Source organism: Typopeltis vanoorti, chromosome 18 (assembly GCF_054136105.1).
Source record: "Typopeltis vanoorti isolate ZY-2024b chromosome 18, IOZ_Tvanoo_1.0, whole genome shotgun sequence".
Lineage (NCBI taxonomy): Eukaryota > Metazoa > Arthropoda > Arachnida > Uropygi > Thelyphonidae > Typopeltis > Typopeltis vanoorti.
Window position 1 is genome coordinate 47,508,363 of NC_143566.1, and position 23,150 is coordinate 47,531,512.

At 33.2% G+C, this 23,150-nt stretch overlaps 1 protein-coding gene across 1 annotated transcript in view; it reads left to right on the forward strand.

The window, feature by feature from the left end:
• Nucleotides 1-23,150, forward strand: part of PGAP5 (Per1-like protein PGAP5) — a 115,086-nt gene that overhangs the window by 81,411 nt on the left and 10,525 nt on the right. Inside the window, exons 9-10 of the mRNA XM_090408665.1 lie at nt 10,596-10,715; nt 20,924-21,064. Coding sequence (XP_090264791.1) covers nt 10,596-10,715; nt 20,924-21,064 — 261 coding nt within the window. The remainder of the gene's footprint in view (nt 1-10,595; nt 10,716-20,923; nt 21,065-23,150) is intronic.

A 23,150-nucleotide genomic window follows, 5' to 3' on the forward strand; every position in this document is an offset into this window, starting at 1 on the left:
TGTGCTCTGATGATGCTGAGTTGAAAATCAGTGAAATATTAGCGTTAATAAAACATCTTGATGATAAAAGTGTGTGTGGTGTTGTTAATACCATGAAAAATAAGTCATGAACATATTCTTGTACTTGCTTTATTTTACTATGGTCTATTATTACAGGGTGGCCCATAAGAAACAAGGGAAATTTAAACATATAATAACATTTTATTTTTTAATTATTTTTATGTTATTATTATTTGTTATAATGAAATACAGAAGCTGCCTTTTATTTTCAGCTTTACAAAGATGGTCGCTTTTTTACAGCATGTTCCATGACAGCTGTTAATGTTTCTGGCTGCAGTGCTCTAATTTCTGCATGAATATTCTCCTTCAGCTGTTGGATTGTCTGGGACTTGTTCACATACACCTTTTCCTTCAGATAACCCCATAGGAGAACATTTGTGCAGAAATTAGAGTTCTTCAGAAATATTAATAGCTGTCATGGAACATGCAGTAAAAATAGTCAGTCTTTGTGAAGCTGAAAACGGAAGGCATTTACGTGGTTTTTCATAACTAATAAAAAAATAAAAAAAAAATACAGGTTCTGTATTTCATTATAACTAAACAAAGAATAAAGATAATTAATAAATAAAAAATTATTAAATGTTTAAACCCCTTCATGAGTTATGGGCTACCCTATATTTGTTCTTTTGTTATCTTGTATCTTGTTATTTTTTTCATTTTACACAAATTATGGACTCTACAACCGTGTTATAATTATTTTAGTTTCTCGATATTTTGACCTTCATATTAAGGTCATCATCTGGAGTATACACATATATACAGAGACAAGCTAAATTACATTTCACATAGTATGCTGAAGAGACAATGATTTGATCAACAGTTATTCTACTGGCCTGACCTCCAGTGAAATTAAAAAATTACAATAAATAATTGAAATAAAATAAAATAAATTAACTACATCAAAGCTATATTCTATTTAAGACAACATTAGAGAAACATTCTTTTATATAGATTTGTTACAGTGGAAATAATGTCCTAATTTAACATGACAATTACTTTCGGTTCTACCTGTAATCCATTTTGCAACATCTGTTTGTGAAATTTCAGCATCTGGATTTATATTTTTAATCAAATTATGCACGTTTTGAATTTCCTCTTTTTGTGTATATTTTTTGATTCATACCGACAATACAGTACATACTGTACAGTATAAAAAAAAGCAAACGTGAATACACAATAAATCAAAATAGTCCTCCAGTATAACCGTATGATTGACAGTATGAAAAAAATACTGTACTATAATAATCATAAAATAAATAATAATAGTTAAAATAATAATTATTAAATAAAAATAATAGTACACAAAATAATAATACATAATAAATAAAACTTTTTTTCTTTCAAACCGCAGTTTGGATTATTGGAGGGTTCGGATTAGCGAGATACCACTATATTACATGTTTGGAATCTGACAGTCTGGCCTTACTTCTTACACTGTTGATACTAGGCACAAAGTGCTTTCGAACTAAATAAAACTTCTTCACTCCAGCAAGTTCAAATTCAATTGTCTCTTCCTTTAAGCATGTGTAACGTTAAGAAATTGTCCAAACCTGAACTGATGAAACCGTATTCCAATATTCAGGTTTTGGGAGGCGATCACTATTAATTGCTCTTAAGTTTTTTTTTAATTAATATTTACATACAAGGCATGTTCAAAAAAAAAAGACCGAACTTTTGCTATAAAGACTTTATTGCTCATTTTACAACATTTTAAGCACTGTCCACTTCAAAGTAGTCCCCTGTACTAGCAATACACTGTTCCCAACGTTTCTTCCATTGTTGGAATGCACTTTCTATGATGGCCTGCAGTTCAGGCCTCTTTCTGCACACAGCATCTCTCAAATGCACTAAAACTTCCTGGTGCAACTCTTTGTTTGCCATCTGACCACCTGGTACAAATTCATAATGGACAATTCCTTTCCAATCAGAAAACACAACCAACATCATCTTGATCTTTGACCGACTCATCCATCGACGCTTAAGTCACTCATAGTACTGCGTTCGGCTCATACAGTCTTTCCCATATGCTTGGTTAAACAAATGAAATGTCTCTAAGTTTTTTATGAAGTTTGCAGCAAAATTTCACACACACACACACACACACACACACACACACACACACACACACACACACACACACACACACACACACATTGTTCTTCAAGCTGTTTCATTGTCACTTTGTCACTAATCCAATGAACAGCTTGTGCACATGCTCAATTCAGCAGATGTAACTCGACAAATGATGCTCATAGCAGAACTAGTTAAATGGCAGTTTGTTCTCAAAACCTGCTGCTAGGTGCACTCAGTAGCCGCAGCTCGCTCTGTGTGCTGGTTGGCGTGCTATTTAAAACGTTTGGTCTTTTTTTGAACATCCCTCATATATATATGTGCATCAGTAGATCATTCATGATGGTATGAATATCAGTTACCATTATGTCTTAGTTTTATTGATTATGAAAAAGCCTTTGATTCGGTAAAAAACTTATGCAATACTCAAAGCATTACCAAACCAACAAGTAGAGGAGCCATATATCAGGACCATCAAATCAGCATACGCCAATGCAACAGCAGCAATTCATTTCAGCAGAAACATCTCTACTATGGAAATACAGAGAGGTATAAGACAGAGTGACACAGTATCTCCAAAATTATTCGCAGCACCTAGAAGAAATATTCTGAAGATAAATGGAATATAGTTAAGCCATTTATGCTTTGCAGATGACATAGTTATCTTTACTTCAGCTGCACCTCTACAGACTCATCCATGAGTCTGTAATTCAGGCCAGCTAACAAACAGCTAGCCTAAAGAAGACCCAAGTTATGTTCAATAGCTATGTCCAGCCAGAAATAATAAGAATCAATAATGATGAAATTAAACAAGTAGATCATTACATATGCTTAGATCAACAAATATCAATGGAACAAGATATCATGGGTGAAATTAAAAGATGCATGATGCTTGGGTGAAAAACATTTGGAAAATTACTGCGAATATTCAAAAGTCAACTACCATTATGCCTGAAAAAAAAAAAAAAAAGATTTTAACCAATGTATTCTTCCTATATTGACATATGACTGTGAAACTAAATACAAAGGAAATTCAAAAATTAAGAACAACACAATTTAGTATGAAAAGAACTATCTTTGTATCACAAGACTGAATCACAAAAGGAATACGTGGATAAGAAATCAAACCAAAGTCTCTGACATCATAGAAAGAGTGAAACATCAGAAATGGCAATGGACTTGGCATATTTCTTAAAGACAAGATCAATGATCGATAAAAGAAGTACTGGATTGGATTCCACGAGAGGAAAAACAACCGACCTAAATCGCAGTGGATTAATGATATCAGATTTGTAGCAGTGACATGAGAAGGGAGAATCAGACAGTTCATATTAATCATGAAAAGGCCTTCATCCAGTAGTGGATTGACAATGGCTGATGATGATATATATATATATATTTTTTTTTTTTTTTTTAAATCTACACAACTTGCTACGATTGTTCCTTTGAACTCTAATAGTGTAATATCATATACTTCGGCTTTGACCGAGATATGAGCATGATTTATGACTCATTATTCTGATTCATCTTTTGAATGTAAGTATATTGGAGTTTTTGAATAAATACTATATAATTTTTGTTACATGTGTAAGCTGTGAAACTTACTTTAATAAGTGTACAATGTTAGCATTCTTCTAGCTGTTTGGTATATCTTTCTCTTGTAGGCATGTATTAAATACTGTATATGTCGGCATATAAGATGACTCTCAAATACTACAGAAAACCCCTCAAAATCATGGGTTGTCTTATACGGCGAGTATAAAAAGGGAAGCTTAATTTCTTGGATGAACATTTAAGTAGTTATAAAACATCGTTATATAGGAAAATAGGCAGTGTTTATAAACAAATCAAATTAATTTTTTGTTACATAAATTTATTTAAAATATTACAATAGATGTAGGTCTTAAAAAACAAATAATAATTATTAACCTCAATTTTAATTTTCTTCATCATCTGTTGAAAATAGTTCTTAAGATTCATTATTTAAATGATCGTTATATGGATCCCAGTTCGAATCCGGTGAATTGATTTCGTTTTCATCGTCATCAGTGTCTCACAGATCATCTTCTATACCATCCATAAGATTAGAGATACCACACTTTTTAAATGATTTTATTACAGTCTCTACTTTTACTTTATTCCATGCTTTGATCAAAATTGCACAACATATCAAGTGATGCAGCGCGCATAGATCCACCTTTGTAAATGATTTTTCACCAGTCAATATCCAATGATTCCACTCTTCTCGCATGTGATCTTTAAATGATTTGTTCAAGCAGACGTCTATTGGTTGCAATATAGAAGTTAAACTACCTGGTATAACAGCAATTTTTGTGTTATTTTTTTTCTAGAAGACTTTTAGTATTCTCAGTTAAATGACTACAAAACATATCTCATACTAATAAACTACGTTTCTTCATTTTACCATCTGGTCGCTTGTTCCACGCATTATTTATCCATAATTTCACACCATTTTCGTCCATCCATCCTTTTTCATGAAATGTACAAAAACACCTGAAGGAAATTTTATCTTGGGTTTAGTTTTATGTTTGAAGATGATCATTGGTTTTAACTTGGTTCCATCAGCCAAACATGACATACAACTGTAAACCTTGTTTTTTTCATGACCTGTACTTCGAACTAGCACACTCTTACTACCTTTAGCCTCCACTGTTTTATTGCTTATCATATCAAAGCTCATAGTAGTTTCATCCATATTTCCAATATTTAACAATAGAAATTAATGTTCTTGTCTCAACTGAATAATAAATTTATGGAAACTGGTAAGTTTGTGGTCGAGATCTGCTGGTAGTTTTTGAGCAATTTTAATTTTTTTGTCATATTACCAGATTTTGTCTGTTCATAAAACAATTGCACCATCCTGAAGTAGCTTGAAATTCTATGCTTTCATCCGGATTCAATCGTAACCATTTTAGTGCATATGCTCTAATCATATTTCTTGTAAATGATAACCATTCTGCCTTTGTTCGAATACCCATTCTGCAACGTGATTTTCCAGTTGCCGCAATCGGGTGATCCCTGTTCGCATCGCATCGCACGTTTTTTCTTTGGCAATTTTTTTTTAAATATCTTCTTTCTTCCTCCATTCTCTTACCATCTTCTCGGTTATGTCAAACTTTCTTCCATTAGCACAGTTATTAGTTTGCTTTGCCATTTCAATTACCCTTATTTTAAATCGAGCTTCATACTCTCTTCATTTTGTTTCTGGTTCCATGATTTTAAATGATAACAATTTTAATAATCTTAAAATTTAAAAAAAAAAATGCAAAATTAGTAATTAATTAAAATTAGGGCTAATTACTTTTAATTAGGGTAATTCGTGTAAATACTAAATCTGTGCTATGCAAAAAATAACGGATATGCATAGATATAAAAATGATGGATTATTTTTTATGAAGGTTGTTTTCTTGATCATAAATTAGTAAATAATAATATTTGGTTAACCGATCAAGTGTTGATCAATTTTATTAATTAACTGAACCAACTAGTTTCGCCAGACTTATCTGTTGGCTTCTTCAGGGCACTTACATATAGGTTTAAACACTCTCACAATTATGCGTAACTGCAAAACTGACAAGAATAATTACAAATAAAATAGTATCGAACGTGAGTGAAACACGTATCACGTGTACAAGATCAGCTAGCTGTTGCTGAGGAACTTTCTGTAGTTTGTATTAAAGTTCATTTCTTCCGTTTTTAAGGTTCTGATTAGGGTTTTCCATATCTCTGGGAGTATTAGGCCTTGATTTCTGTTAAGGTTCACAGTAGAACGGGTGACTGTGGCTGCTTCTTTGAACATTCTTGAATGGTAATCTTCCTCTAAATAAGGGGAACAGCTTTTGTCCCACTCGATGACATGGTTAGTTGTGGAGAAATGAGACGATAGGCCAGAAATGTCCTGTCTGTTGTTTTTGACATAGCCAATGTGCTCCTTTTGCCTGATTTCGAGGCTTCTCGAAGTCTGTCCGATGTAATTAGAGCCACATGAGCATGGAATATTATAGACTCCAGCATATTTGTAGAAAGGATGATTGTCTTTTGGAGATCTTAGTAGTTTACGAATAGAATCTATAGGTTTAAATGCTACTCTTATTTTGTGTTGTTTGAGGAGATTGGCGAGCTTGTTGGAGATGCCACTTACATACGGAATTGCAATCGTTTTATATATTGAATCTCCTTTACGCCCAACGATTGGGCGTAAAGGAAAGCCCTCTTTGTGCACTTTTGGAACGCCATAGAGTCTCGGAGTTAAAGGATGCATCGATTTTAGTTTTTTAATCAAGTCTGTTGGCCAGTTAGATAAATTGCGTAGTAATTCGTTGGTATCATTGTGATACCAACGAATTTAAAAAATTTTTCAACGTTTTTAAAAAATTTTTTAAAAATTTTTTAATAACTATGAGGACAAAGTTAACCATCTACTTTCTGACTTGTCTGTTTACCGTCTTTTAACAAAAGATCCAACATTAAAAAATCACAATGATACCAACGAATTTCTACGCAATTTATCTAACTGGCCAACAGACTTAAAGGATGTTAAAGGATGCATCGATTTTAGTTTTTTAATCAAGTCTGTTGGCCAGTTAGATAAATTGCGTAGTAATTCGTTGGTATCATTGTGATTTTTTAATGTTGGATCTTTTGTTAAAAGACGGTAAACAGACAAGTCAGAAAGTAGATGGTTAACTTTGTCCTCATAGTTTTTAAAAAATTTTTAAAAACGTTGAAAAAATTTTTAAATTCATTGGTATCACAATGATATCAACGAATTACTACGCAATTTATCTAACTGGCCAACAGACTTGATTAAAAAACTAAAATCGATGCATCCTTTAACTCCGAGACTCTATGGCGTTCCAAAAGTGCACAAAGAGGGTATTCCTTTACGCCCAATTGTTGATGCAATCAACTCGCCCACCTACTTGTTGTCAAAACATCTCTCGAAACTCCTACAGCAACACATCCACAACTCAGAGAGTTACATCAAAAACTCTGGCCATTTCGTGGAAAAGCTAAAAAACATCAAGATATCGGATAATGATCTTCTAGCCAGCTTAGATGTCACCTCTCTCTTTACAAACGTTCCAGTAGTAGAGGTCATTGACATCTTAAGTACCTTGTTCCCACAAGATATAACCGCATTGTTTGCTCACTGTCTAAACTCCAATTATATTTCTTGGAAAAATAAAATCTATCAACAGTTAACAGGCTTGGCAATGGGAAGCCCACTCTCGCCTTCATGTGCTGACCTCTTTATGGAAGACTTAGAAAACAAAATCTTATCACAAATTTTACCTAGACCTAAAGTTTGGTTTAGATATGTAGACGATATCTTCATCATATGGAACAATAACAAAGATGACATATATGATTTTCTCAAAAAGATCAACGCTTTCCATCATTCTATTAAATTCACTCTGGAACTTGAAAGAGAAAAACAACTTCCGTTTTTAGACATCTTAATCAAAAAACAAACTGATGGCAGTATAAATCTATCGGTGTACAGAAAACCGACCAATACAGGTCGCTACCTACATTTTAACTCCTCTCACCACATATCACATAAACTCAGCATTATACACATGTTAAAGAAAAGAGCTATTTGCATCACAACAGACAACAAGACCCTTCGAGATGAGTTAAAATTTATTTCCAACAATCTGTACTTGAACGGCTATCCAAGAAGACTAGTCAATAAAATCCTTTTCTCTGAACCACCACAAAGAGAACAAGAAGAGATTCAATATATAAAACGATTGCAATTCCGTATGTAAGTGGCATCTCCAACAAGCTCGCCAATCTCCTCAAACAACACAAAATAAGAGTAGCATTTAAACCTATAGATTCTATTCGTAAACTACTAAGATCTCCAAAAGACAACCATCCTTTCTACAAATATGCTGGAGTCTATAATATTCCATGCTCATGTGGCTCTAATTACATCGGACAGACTTCGAGAAGCCTCGAAATGAGGCAAAAGGAGCACATTGGCTATGTCAAAAACAACAGACAGGACATTTCTGGCCTATCGTCTCATTTCTCCACAACTAACCATGTCATCGAGTGGGACAAAAGCTGTTCCCCTTACTTAGAGGAAGATTACCATTCAAGAATGTTCAAAGAAGCAGCCACAGTTGCCCATTCTACTGTGAACCTTAACAGAAATCAAGGCCTAATACTCCCAGAGATATGGAAAACCCTAATCAGAACCTTAAAAACGGAAGAAATGAACTTTAATACAAACTACAGAAAGTTCCTCAGCAACAGCTAGCTGATCTTGTACACACGATACGTGTTTCACTCATTCGATACTATTTTATTTGTAATTATTCTAGTCAGTTTTTATTCTTGTCAGTTTTGCAGTTACGCATAATTGTGAGAGTGTTTAAACCTATATGTAAGTGCCCTGAAGAAGCCAGCAGATAAGTGTGGCGAAACTAGTTGGTTCAGTTAATTAATAAAATTGATCAACACTTGATCGGTTAACCAAATATTATTATTTACTAATGGATTATTTTCTTTTTATCTTCCTTGATATTTGTTCTGATTGTTTTATTTATTCGTGTAAGTTCAACTGCATTTCTTTTTTTCCTTCTCCAATTAATTGTCTTTTATTCTCCAATAGTACCTAACGTTGCATTAATATAAGAAAGAAGAAATTGGGGGCCATCTTATACAACTGACATAAGCTTAGTAATTCTTTTAGTTCTTTTTTTAATGTTTCTCCTGTTGCTTTTGTCATTTCTATTATAATTTCATTTTCTCCTGGCATTTTATTATTTTTCATATCTTTCATTGCTTGGTCTGTTTTAAACTTTTTTTTATTTCTGGGATACTTTCTTCTGGCTTCCATCATGTGATAATGTTTTTCAACAGAGCTTTATGGTATTATACAATTCTGAAAAATACTGTCTAGCCCTTTCAGCTGTGCTGTTTTTTTTTTTTTTATCTTTGATAGCTCATCCATTTTCATCTAGTATTGCTAACTTTGTGTTTTTCTCTGTTGTGAGGATGTTTCATAGTACTTTCATTTTTTTTATCTGTTTCTTATATCATTTTATCTTCTGCTTTATTTTCTTTTTATCTTCCTTGATATTTGTTCTGATTGTTTTATTTATTCGTGTAAGTTCAACTGCATTTCTTTTTTTCCTTCTCCAATTAATTGTCTTTTATTCTCCAACATTTGTTTTGTTTTCTCTGATAGTTTTTTTTTTTTTTTAATTTTAGGTGCACTTTCTATAATGATTAGATTAAGATTTTTCTGTGAATTATCCATTTCGGAATATCAGTTTTAATTTTTTTTTTTGCCATTTCTTGATATTTTTTTATTGCCTACCAAATGTATCATTATTTTTATACATTTTGTTTTATTCTGTTTCATCGTTTTTTTTCCTTCTCTTGTTATTTTCCCTCCAACTGTTCTGATCACTTCCTATATCTGTTTGATTGGTGGCTAAAATTGGTGACAGGAAGGCCTCATTTATTGAAGGGGTTAGGTTTCCAGTCCACTATTAATAAAATGAATTGTTTGTAAATTGAAGTAAAATTATAGTGTATTTAAACGAGATTGTTCCTTCAGTTAATAATTTTGCTGAGTTAATAATTTAATAACAGTTAATAGTTTTGCCATTTTTATGAAGTGAAATCACCACCATCTTAATATAAAAATATATTATAAATTATAAATGAATATATATATATATATATATATATATATATATTATAAATGACAGTTGATCAGTAATTGGTGCTCATTGATGTGAGAAAAAAATGGAGGATTGATCATACGTGCAAGAACTATATGAAATTTAAAATGACAATATTCAGTAACATGTAAGTAGACCTGAAGTGTTATGGTCATGTTAAATAGGTGAAAGATTAGTAAAACAAATGTTTTACTAATCTGTTTGAAACAAAATGTTAAATCTTGAAGATTTATTTCAGAGGGTGATATCAGCTACATATTTTAAAAACTATTTTCATCATCATCATCAAATTCCTGCTATGTACCCTCAAGTGGTGTACAGGATATGATAGTACTACATGAAAAAAACTATTTTATATCCCCTAATTTGATAACAGGTTTGACATACTTCACCTTTGTAATACATTCCATATGAAAATAGCAAAAAGTTGTACTTTACATTTGCAGATCAATCATCTTCTACTGCGACCTTCAATTTAAACCACTGCCTTTTGCAGATAAAATATAAGATTGCTTTTATATTGTCTCTCATTCTCTTGTCTTGTAGCTTTCCCCTTGGCAAATTACATGCTTTTTCAGGGTTACAGAACTTATATGGCTTTGATATTTGGACAGTGTATCATAATTTTATAACATAAAAATTTATACTAATTATTATGCTAAATAATTTTTATGGTAATAATTCTTTAGCATAAAAATAATTAGCCCAATTACTGATAACACATTCTGTTCTTTATAGCACTTTCCTATGTATCGTCCATCAGATGCAGTATGCCAGGAAACAGATTCTACTCTTAAAGAGTTAAGTGAAACATTTCGAGAAACCTGGGAATGTTTATCCAAAGAGTCTTCTGACAAGGTGAAAAAATTTAATATCACATTTCATCCACTTAGTTGTTGTTGTTTTTTATAAAGTTTTAAAAGCACAATAATTCATAAATTTTACTCAAAGATTGTATAAAGTTTAAAAAGGATTGATGATAAAGTATATAACTCATGTTCTCTTATATAAATATAAAACCAACTGTAGTTTCTGAAGCTAAGCTTGAAATATAATAAGTACATTTCATATAATTGTACTCAAAAAATTAAATTAAAATTCATTTAAAAATTAATAAAATTGTTTTAGAGATACTTGTGTTATAATGATGAGAGCTGTGCACATGTAGACACATGAATATATTAATTGAAGCTAATAAGAATAAAACTTTATTTTTATTTGGTTCTGCTGAAGAAAAGAATTAATTTTTTTTTATAGAAAAATCACAAATAGATGCTGTATCAGCAATTCTGAAATTGTTCAACTTTGGTTGTTTGCTGACTGCTAACTTGCATGAGCATAAAATAACTAAAATGCAGCATACAAAGCTTTTTAATAAAAATCTGGGGCATATGTTGTGTGACAACAGAAATGGAACACATCATTAAAATGCTAAATTTCCATAAATTATAAAAAAAAAAAAAAGCCATAAAATTAAATATAAGAATTTATTGTATTAATGAAAATTCTTACCTTTAAATTTTCTTGATATGAGCTGTGTACACATAGACACAATGTATTAATCAAAACAAAAATTAAAGCTCTTATTAGCCAAATGTTTCAACCTGAGACTTAGGTCATCTTCATTAGCAGGGTAGCATGAATAAGACACAGCATTAACAATGGGTTATTTAAAAAATATTGAGTTGCATGATGGTTAATGAACAACACTATGGGCAAGATGTAGTAAATTGATATACAGATAAAAGGGGTTGATAAGAATGAGACTTTCACAGATTTTTGGCAAGGATAGGCACACTTTGATTTAAATTAAGAAAATATAGTAGAGCTTTATCACTCCCTTTAAATAAACATTCGAATTTGAAGTGGCATCGGTTGAGTAGATTTATTCTCGATCTGAAGATTCTGTGGTCAGGCATTCTTAGATATCTTACTCTCTCGTTCTCCTTCTGATGAATTATCTTTTTCTACAAACTTACCTTCACTGGTTGCTATGAACAGAAGCAGCAGCGGTCCACACATCATCCATGTCAAAAAAATTAGCATTATAAAAGCTTTACTACATCAGATTAATGTCATATGCTCCAACCTACAGGATGTCAAGCTAGAATTTCTTAACATCAAATGCATTATTTAGTTGAATGGTTTCTCTCAAAGGAAAATATGGCATATTATCAACTCCTACAAGCCTGCTTCACAACCCAGAACCGGTACAGAGAATTCGAATTCAGTATATTTCATATATTGCCCAACCAATTTCTAAAATCCTTGAGAAGTACAGCCTGGTACCTATGTTTCTTTTTACTAAAACTTGCCTCATGGCTAACCTAAAAATAAATGATCTCCTCTTTCCCCTTCCTGCCATTTATAAGTTCCCTGTGATTGTCACTCCAGATAAATCAGACACTTGAAAAAAATATTACAGGAACACCAGTCATATATCATTAATAATAAATTTGATAAAGAAATGCTGAAGCCCTACTGAATCATCCTAATTTAAATCTAAGTGGCTCTGTTTCTCCCTGCCAAAAATCTGGGAAAGTCTCATTATCAGCCACCAATCTTTTTTCCCCCCATCTATATAATCAATTTACTACTTCTTGCCTACATGGTGTTGTTGATTATGGCATCGTGTGGCTCTTTGTTTTTAAATAATTTATCGTTAATGTATTTTGTTCATGCTTCCTTGCCACTGAAAATGACCTGATAGTCTCAGTGGGCTTATAAAAGCTTCTATTTTTATTTGTTTCAATTATTCTTATGCCTAATGTGTACACAACTGTCATCAATAAAATTTCATATATGAATTTATATTATTATTATTCAATACCTCCAAGGAGTCCAAAGACTCATCGAAGGAGGGCACCTACTGTACAACTCTCTCTCAATCCTCCTACTACTACAACAAACCGCAACTACACCAACGCCATCTATCTCCCACCACCACCATCACTAATATTTTCAAAGACAATCACAAACATCCATGCTCATGGCAGGATTCGAACCTGCAGCCTTTTGGCTAGAGAGCAGATACACTAACCACTTGGCCAACCAAATCATTCTGCCTATTCAAATCATTCTGCAAGTACTGCATATTTCCCAACATCATTAATGTATAGTTGATCCTTGTGGTATGCCACTGATTATCTTAAAAACTGCAGACTAACTTCCCTCATATATCACTTTTGTATATGTCAGTCAGCCATCCTCTTATCTATGCTAATATTTTGTAATCCAGTCCCATGTTCTCCATAGCACAATTGGAAGACCAACAGTATGTTGTGTTGTCATGATGAGAGGAATCTTTATATGTTTTTTTTTTTTTTCAATTTAAGGTGAGTTAACCAATCTCATACAGAGGTAGTAGGGTTTTTCCCTCTCAGGAACTCGAGGTTTTCATTCCGCATACAGACAAATTGGCCTTCAGAACACACACAATTTACAGACCAAAATGCTGTGGTGATGGTTGGCAGTAGATGCCGTTGGTGTAGATGATGATGTAAGTGACGGTTAGGTGTAGTTAGTGGTTTAAGTGGTGGAGACAGAGAGTTATAGAGTGGGTGCTCTCCCTCGATTAGTCTTTGGACTCCTTGGAGGTGTCACGAAATAATAATAATTCTCCAATCCCATATCCGGGGCATTTCAGAATAAATAGTGACAACTTTAAAGAAATATAATCTCTGTACTGCTTTCAAGCCTCATTTGAAGCTGTCTTCCCTTATCTGCTCTCCTAAAGTCCACTTCCTCCCTTCTCTGTTCAAGTTTGGAAAAAGTTCGTTGTTCTTGCAGCTTATCATATTATAGTGAAATTGGGAGATCTGCTAACATCTAGCTAGATAAACACAAAAAAAACATCTGTTGCCACAACTGTGGTTGGTCAGATCTTGCTGACCATGCCTTGAATACCGTGAACAGGATCAGATGGAATAAAACTATTATGCTTCATCACAGCAAATACAAACTACTCTGTTTAGAATCAGCAGCAGATTTTAAAAAAACAGCATAAACGTAATAAATATGGTTGTTAAACTTTCCAAAATTTGTAAACGTATATTCTTTGGCCTCACACTGAACAGCAAAGGCTAGCCAACGCACTCCCTATAGGTTTTTAGGCTTAAAATAGTCTTTTCCTCCCTTATTGTTTCTGTGTGTGTTATAACAAAAGTATTATGTATTCCTGAAGATGTCTGTATGACAGACAGAGACAAAATTTCAGAACGATTAAACTTGTTTAATTATTCATCTTTGTGCTCTGTTCATTCTAGTAAATTTTAATGAGTGTAAACCAGCACTTAAGCGATATATATACGATCAACTGAGAAGAATGCTTGCTAGGTTTGATTCCATTCTATCGGTTGCTGGTTTGGAGGGATATCAGTAATGCCTTGGAAGTTTTTAAAACTACTTAAATGATACAATAGCAGAATATGTTTCTAGAGTTCAAAGAATAAACAGGGTGGGAGTGAAATGGCTGTGCAATCTTATTAAACAAGAGTTTCTTAAGAAAAGGATAATGTGGACAGGATGATGTCAGCTGTGAAAATTATAAGGCTCAGGCCAGAAGAATTATATATATTGTATGGACATCTAAGTGTGAGTATGAAAAGAACCTGGCTCTGCAAGCTAAAGACAACCCAAAATAATTTTGTCCCTTTTTAAAGTTTCCTCATTCTCTTAAAATCCAGGCAACCAGATCTGTGCATTGTTGTCCAGCTGTCATCTGATCAAGACTCTGTACAATGGAGCAATCACATCTATATTAGACTATACAGTAAATTAAAAATGCCAAAACTATCAGATTTTAGGGAAAGATGATGTATACTATAATTATTAATTAAAAACTTTAATTAATACTTCCTGTATTTCGGTAATGTTACATTACCATCTTCAGGGAACATAAAATAATGATATCCACATGCAGGCACTAACACTAAACAAATATGGCTGAAGTAAACAACTGAAGCCAGTCCTAGAGGCCTAAAGGCATCCCCTAGTGGGCTAAATTGGATTGTCTTGGCTGTTGGACTGATGCTCTTAGAATGCAAGCTTCCCATATTTGGGTAAGTCTCATGATCCAAATTTGTTGAGGTTTGGGGAGTTTTTTAGAGCTGAGGCTAATTCCAGGAATAATCTCTCATATTTGCCGGTCTGGTTGGCCGAGTGGTTAGGTTAGTGTATCCGCTCTCCGGCCAAAAAGCTGCGGGTTCGAATCCCATCGTGGGCATGGATGTTTGTGATCGTCTGTAAAAATACTAGTGGTGTGGTGGACAATAGATGGCATTGGTGTAGACGATGCGGTTCGCTGTAGTTAAGAGGATTGATTATTGTGGAGACGGAGAGTTGTAGAGTAAGTGTCCTCCCTCGATGAGTCTGGAACTCCCTGGAGGTGTCGAGTAATAATAATAATAATAATAATAATAATAATAATAATTTATACTTGCTGCAGTGTAGTAAAGTGGCTTTCTTCCAGTGTATTTTGTGGTGGGTAACCAAAGCATGGTCAGCAAATCCTAAGTGGCTATATTGGTAGAACCGGATATAGTCCTTATGTTCAGATATCCTGATATTAGCTCTCCTGCCTATTCGGCTGTAGTAGGACAGTTTGCAACTACAAAGGACCTAGTATATTCCAAGTAGGTATAGGGGAAGTGGCTGGTCTTTGGTGGAGTGGATAAGAGATGCCAATTTTTTATATGGTTTGTAACAAGTTGTCAGGTCATATTTTTTTAGGATTTTTTTGTTAGCTTTTCAGAAGTACCCTGGATATAGGGAATGGTGATAGATTTAGAGTAATCTCTGTTATGGAGGAGGTTGTGGTTAATTGGTTTTAATATTTATTGGATTTTTTGAGGGTTGTAGCCATTGCTTACAAAGGTGTTAAGAATATGGTTAGGTTAAACAGTAGTTAGGGCCCTGTTATCTGAACTGATTAATTTTGCCCTTACATAGGGTTTTTATAATCCCATATGGTTCGGAGGGGGAGGTGATTGCTGGTGAATATATCTACCTGTATGTGTAGGTTTTCTGTAAACAGAGAAAGCCAGGGATCCAATCGGCTGGTATGTAATGAGAGTGTCTAAGAAAGGGAGATTATTATTGTTTTCCTTTTCCAAGGTAAACTGAATCCTGGGAGCCATATTTCCACATACAAGTAGCCAAAAGGTGTCACACCTTATTATTAAGTTACTCTGGATTAGAGATAGTTGTTGGAAGTTTTGTTTATACTATAAATAAGTTTTCACTTGGTTATACTATAAATTAAAGATACCAAGAAATTATATTCTTGGTTTAATCCTTTATCCAAGTGTAAGCAAACAAAGTTTGCGTCCGAAGTATTTTCAGGACAGGGCAACTCGTATGTAGAGGCTAATGACTTCACATCACTTTGAATATGACTTCTGCATTACTTCAACCTTGGATCATCTCTGGATCTAGCTCCCACTGATGAGTCCTCAATAAAGATCAAAACTGGTCTGCTGGGTTGTGACCCTTCCCATAATTCATAGCATTATACCTGCCCATTAGGATATGCGCTTTGCATTATGAGATGCTAAGGCAGGTGATGTGAAGTCATTAGCCTCTACATACAAGTTGCCCTGTCCTCAAAATACTTCAGGCACAAACTTTGTTTGCTTACACTTGGATAAAGGATTAAACCAAGAATATAATTTCTTGGCATCTTTAATTTATAGTATAACCAAGTGGAAAAACTTCCAGTAGACTGTACAGTGTTCCTCCTGCAGTTGTAGTAGTTCAGTGGGTCATCTTCCTCCCTTTTGAAATACATATCCTATACTTCAACTTCCTGTTGGCCATCACCTCTCAGGATGCCATGCTTCTTCCAGTATAGTCCCATCAACAACCTCCACAAACTTGCCTTCCATCTCTGAATACTTTGGAAACCACCCTTACACTTTTTCTCAATGAACCAGTATTTCTGTGTACTTTTCATCCTAATCAAATTCTCCTGTATTGCCACTTCATCGGCACCATTTCTAAAAACTTTCCAGCTTTGCAACATCTAAAAACAACCGAATGTTCCCCCAAAATCTGTTACTTTGTCTCTTTATACCAAGAAATTTAAGAACCTGTTTTGATGTGTCACAACATCTTAATGAGGCTTTGATAGTTTGCATATATATACTGATGCATTAAATTATAATATGTGTTTCTGTAAATAGTTTGAAATATTCCCCATAAGATATTTTAATAAGTTAATGATGTAACATATAGAGTATGTTTATTATCAGACTTTCCTATGGCATCAAGACTCATCATGGAAGCTCTCATACTCACAATTTCATCAAGCTATATCTTAAGTTGTTCACTGTTTCTGCATTCATAGGCATCCGCTACTTACTTACCTCCCCCCACAGTTTCTCTGTACAACTTGCACAGATGTTCTTTGTTCTGTCCTTTATCAGAAATCTCTTCTGTATTAACATGTTACATATCCTTCATAAGCTATACATCTTATGAATGATATCATCCTCCCTCCTCTCCACTAGCCTCTGAAGACCACTCACTCAGTATGTTCTCATGTCCAACAATCTGTAGACCTGAAACTACTTTAATCACTCATCTTTAATCACATCTTTATTTTTTACATGTTATTTGCAGTTCTCACAATTTCTACATTCTAATCCTTAAATTTTTGTGGTCCTTGTCCAACATTATCCCTAATTCCCCTATTTTACATTCCCACCAGTTGAATACCTAGCATTACATCCTTGTCTTCCAAAGTGAACTGTCTATTTGGATCATCTATCCAAATAGTGTCTGCTTAAGTCGTCGTCATCACAATATTAGTGTCTCTCATTACTCACTGACACTTTGCATCATCTACCAATAAATTCATATCTCTATTTAATTCATCTTTTCAATAAACTTATAGAATTTCACAGGGCACACTTGATTAGACTAATTAGTCATTACAATAGTGTTTTCAATGACAGTATGCTTAACCAAGTTAATGCATACAATAGCAACAGCTAAGCTATTCTTGAACTGTATATGTATAGTTCTGAAATTTAGTGAGTTTATTTCATGTTAACTATTAGAAATATAGTTTGATTTTTTAACGATACTTGTGACATAATGATTAGAAATATATACACGTTTACACAAGAATAATGTTTAATTTGCCAAATATTTCGGTCTGAATATTACAGACCATCTTCAGTGGCTACATAGGAATAGTTTAAAAAACAAGGTGGAATACGAACAATTGATCATTCACACATAGAACGAGTCGCGTAATGTCATATCGCTAAGTATTTGAAGAGTAAACATTTTTAAAGTCATAATTAAAGATATTAATTCAGAAATTCATATAATAATCTTAAATAACATCAGACTAATATAGGAAATTTACCAAAAAAAAAAATTAATGTGTTATCCTGATTAAACTTTCCCAAATTTTTGATATAGATATGCAGTCATTACAATTCAAGTTAGCATGTTGAAGTAAGGCCTCCACACTTTCTTTAAATAAACATTCAAATTTGTAGTGACATCTGTGTAGGAGGAGAGTCTTGGACCAAAGGATGTTGTGGCTTGTTTCTAATCCATGCTGAGCTAATCCAGATTTCTCGGTTTTGTTGTGTTAAATTGATTGATGCTCTTGAATTAATGTTAACTATACTGGTGTTTTTTATGAAATTATAAGCATGTCACAAAAATATTCATCATAGGTAAATTTAAGGTCTTTTGTTTTTAGACTTAGAAATTATTAAGGAACTTTGTATTAATATTAGATACTTTCAGCATATTAGTATGTAATATTCAAATTAGTCATTCTGTATCCATTGAATAAATACTTGATGCAAACATCAGTACTAGATATTATTATTATATATATATTAGATATATATATTTTAAAACATATATATATTAGATATATATATTTTAAAACATATATATATTAGATATATATATTTTAAAACATAGATTTAATGACTTAAAAAAAACGAGATAACTTATAAAGATTTTAATGAGAATAATACAATTAATTAATTTAATTAAGTCATTAAATCTATGTTTTAAAGTGTATCACAACAACCGAGTAAAAGCCTATGATCACATAGATATATATATATATATATATATATATATATATATATATATATATATATAATAAATGACTACATATTGTTTTAGAATCAAGTTTCATAAGTAATGTTTAGCTTAAGATGTCATCATGCATTATCATAGTCAGGCTAATAGAACAAAAAAAAGTAAGTTTATAAACAGTGAAGTAATAAAGCTTGCATTTGTAGTGTAATTAGTTTGATTAGCCATTTATTCGTATGTACAAGGTTTCCACCATCTTCTTCAAAGTCTCTTTGGGCATGTATATAGAAATCACAGTGCTTTTACCATGATTCCATGAATCCCTGGATCTCTTCACTTGTGTCAAAACAACTCTCTTTCAGCTGGAATTACATCTTGTGGAAAAGGAAAAAGTTGCAGGAGATGAGATTAGGTGAATAGAAGAGATGGAAGCTGTTTTGTTTTGTTTTGTTGTGGTTTTAGAAGCTAGGAACTATCTAACAATGAGTGATGAGCAAGCAGACACAATGTCATGGTGGAGAACCCAGTTGTTATTCCACTTCTCTAGACGTTTACACAATATTGACTTGATATTGCTGCTAATTGATGCGCCTTTTTTAGGGCTGCATTGAATTTCGTGACTTCCACTGTAACAGCTGCTGTTTTGCTTCAGGCTCATAACTGTAAATCCATGATTCATCACCAGTTATGATCTTGGAGATGAAATTGGGGTCATCTCTGGTTTGTCCTTTCAGCTCTCTGCAGACAGCAATGCAATGTTCTTTCTGGTCATCACTCAGCAGTCCCGGCACAAATTTTACAGCAATATGTCTCATGTTCAAAATAAATTGCAAAGAAATCCATTGAATGGTCTTGTACTACAGCTCTATGATCTCACAAACATTATGGATAGTTCGCCTACAATCTGCAAGGATAACATGTGCTTTTGCGATCTTTTCTGGTGTTGTGCTTGTTGACAGTCATCTAGAATGCTCATTGTGATTGGCAAATGTTTGTACAAAAAAGTTTTGCTTTGGTTCACAGCATTATCACCAAATTGGCTGGTTTCTACAGCAGTTTTTTTTTGAGGTTGGAACAACTTTTGATGCATTTTCTTTGCTCCTTAAAATCTGCCATTTCAGTTGGAAAAGAAACTCGCTGAACTACTAAAACGCAGTGTTACAAAAATGCACATAACTCAACAATGCAGCAAAGGGTACTGCTCACTTCTTATAGCAGCAGAAGGCTGCATTACAACTAGTTTGTGTGCTATTCAAATGCCTTGAACTTTTGGATAGCACCTTTTATTCCACAAATTAATATCTCTCTCTCTCTCTCCAGTTCATGCAGCAGTGGTTAATATAAAACTGCACATCTAGGTTTTATTATTTTAAAATGCAACATACATTTAGGTCTGATGACCTGGAACATGAGTTTGTCTTCCTTAGTATATAATGTTGCTTCATATACACTTAATTAGTGTCAATGGTAGGGTGATTAATTCTCTTTTTGCATAGTCTGTTATTTATGTCAATATGTATCTTCTGGCCAATTTGTCTGGTTTGCAGGAATGAAAATTGCTGCCACCTTCACATGGAACTGGCAGTCATGTTCAGGTTATGAAAAGCCTCTATTAATGCTTCTTGTGTCTTGGACAGGATAAATTGTATTATAGAAATGCTTGCTTGCTTGAGACATTACAAGCAAAATATTAGTTATTTAAGCATGTTTGTAATAATTTTTGACTATAGCCATCTGTGTGTTTTCCAAAAAGGGGAAAAAAAATTGACATCTTTCACATCCATTAATTTACAATTTGTGCAAGCATTGAAAAGATTTGTAGCATGCAAGTTGAGATATTTTTTTTTATGGAAATATGAAAGAACAATTCACTTATTTTAAATAATTAACTTTGTAATACTTTAAAATATTGTACATATTTAGTCTTTATTTTTAATTTATATATTTAAGTTTTCCTTTTTATAAAAAGTTTGTATAAAATGATATTGTTGCAGGTTTTAAGGTTGCTTAACCCAAGAGCAATATTTACTGGACATACTCATCGTGGTTGTCATATACTACATAAGAATAATATTCCAGAGTGGACAGTACCATCATTTAGTTGGAGAAATATAAAAAATCCAAGCTTTCTATTGGTATGTTCATCTTAGATTTCATTTCTTAAATGTGGAAACTCCTTTTTTTTTTTTTAATTTTCTTTTAAATGATAAAGATGCAACATTTAAACATTTAAATTAAAAATAGGAAGAGTGGAAAATAAAAAGTGCATATACAGCCAACTTCCACTATAGTAAACACTGTTCTAGTAAATTCACTATCCTAAGGTACTGAAAAGTCATGGTCAGAATCCCACAGCATTAAAGCTTACATATTCTATAGCATATTTGCTGCAATGACTCCCTTCAAGTTTTCTCTAGTGGAGTAGTGGAGCTGAAATTCTGTGTGAGTTGAAAAAGTTTAGTCTTTGTAGTCTCTTCAACTTTTTTAAGGGAGACTTGAAGAGTAGTGGTAAATGAAGGTAATGCAGAGAACCTGTAGGAAGACTTAGACTTGCAGTATGGGCAAAGGCTGCCAGTTTAATGTGGCCAAGTGTAAAGTGATGCACTTTGGGAAGAGATCAGAATCTGTGTACTATATGATGGAACTGAACTGTAGGAAATTGATCATGCTAGGGACAGGAAATTGAAGTTTAGAGGATAACCAAAACAGTACATCAGATCACACAGTTGTTAAAGAACACAATAACAAGTAGGAATAGGGAAGTTATTGTTCCCCTATATAAGCTTTAACACGTTCGCTGCCACGCTACTTTGGCATAGTCTGTTCCCGTACGCCGAGCAATTTCACTTCTTCAAGGTCAGTACGGTAATCTCGTTGCTGGCGGTAAACATCATACGAGTATACTTGTTACTTGTAGTTGGCTTGTGCAGAGCATATACCATCTGAGACTACACAGTTTTGATGCTAGCTCCACAAGCCAAGCGTTTCCACTTCTTCAAGGTCAGTACAGTAATCTCGTTGCCGGCGGTAAGCGTCATATGAGTATACTCGTAGCTGGCTTGTGTGGCTGGTTCACCAACTACAAGTATACTCATAGTTGGCAGCGAACGTGTTAATAAGGCCACTTTAAGGTTTGGTAGTTCATTGAAAAAAAATGCCTGTTGAAAAATGCATACACAAATAGTAAATCCTCTGTTTATGTATATTCAGAGATATGCAACCCAGTATTCATTTGATAACCAGTAACTGTTGAGCAAGAGCAAGCTAATCTTGTAACTCATCCTTTCTGTTGTTAGTGTCTTTTCATTTTCATTTATTTAGATTTCAATTTGTTAGTACACTGTTTCATGAAAATTTCATTAATGGCAGTCTGGAACGGTGTGTATTTAATTCACTATTAAATGTACACCATTATAGACCTATTGATATTGATTAGTGAATTTTAATAGACTTTAGTGTAAATTAATAACCTTCACCACTTGTTGAATAAGAAGTTCATGAAGATGAAGATGATAATCTGCCTCTGTGGAGGATCTCAAACCTCCAGTTGTCAAAAAATTCACCCAAGTTTTGTTTAAATGAATTTATGTATTATACTGTTATTTGGACTTCATTAACAATTAATTTTTATTAATGTTTATTATTCCTTGTTGTATGTATAATATACTTAAATAGACTAAAAAAAATCACATATATGAAGCCCCATTTCTCAATTTTACATAGTGGCAGAATGTATCATACTTTACATGAAAAATTATGTTCTGTGTACAGGATTTTTGATACTGGCAGATCTCAGGAATGTATAAACATAGGACTTACTGTGTTTCCTTTGTCAAGAAAGATGTCAGTGATATGAATAGCAGGATGTTTTGCAAACACTGCCACTGTTTTGTTAGTTTGTAATACAGAAGAATTAATTACTGTTGCAAAAGGTCAGCTAAAACACACTCATTTTCTCTAAAATTAAAAGAAAATATTTTTTTTTTTGTTTTAAAATGGTGTAGATATTGTTATTTACCAAAATTAAAACTACCAGACTTATAAGCAAAGCATCGCTACCAAAGAAAAGTTCCTTGGTATGGCAGTGTAATTTATTTCATTGTTTGCTGATGTTATATCTTGTACATCATCATCATATTATTATTATTATTATTCAGGCCTCCATGGAATCAAAAGACTCATCGTTGGAGGTCCTTCCCAAGAAACACAAAGTCTATCATA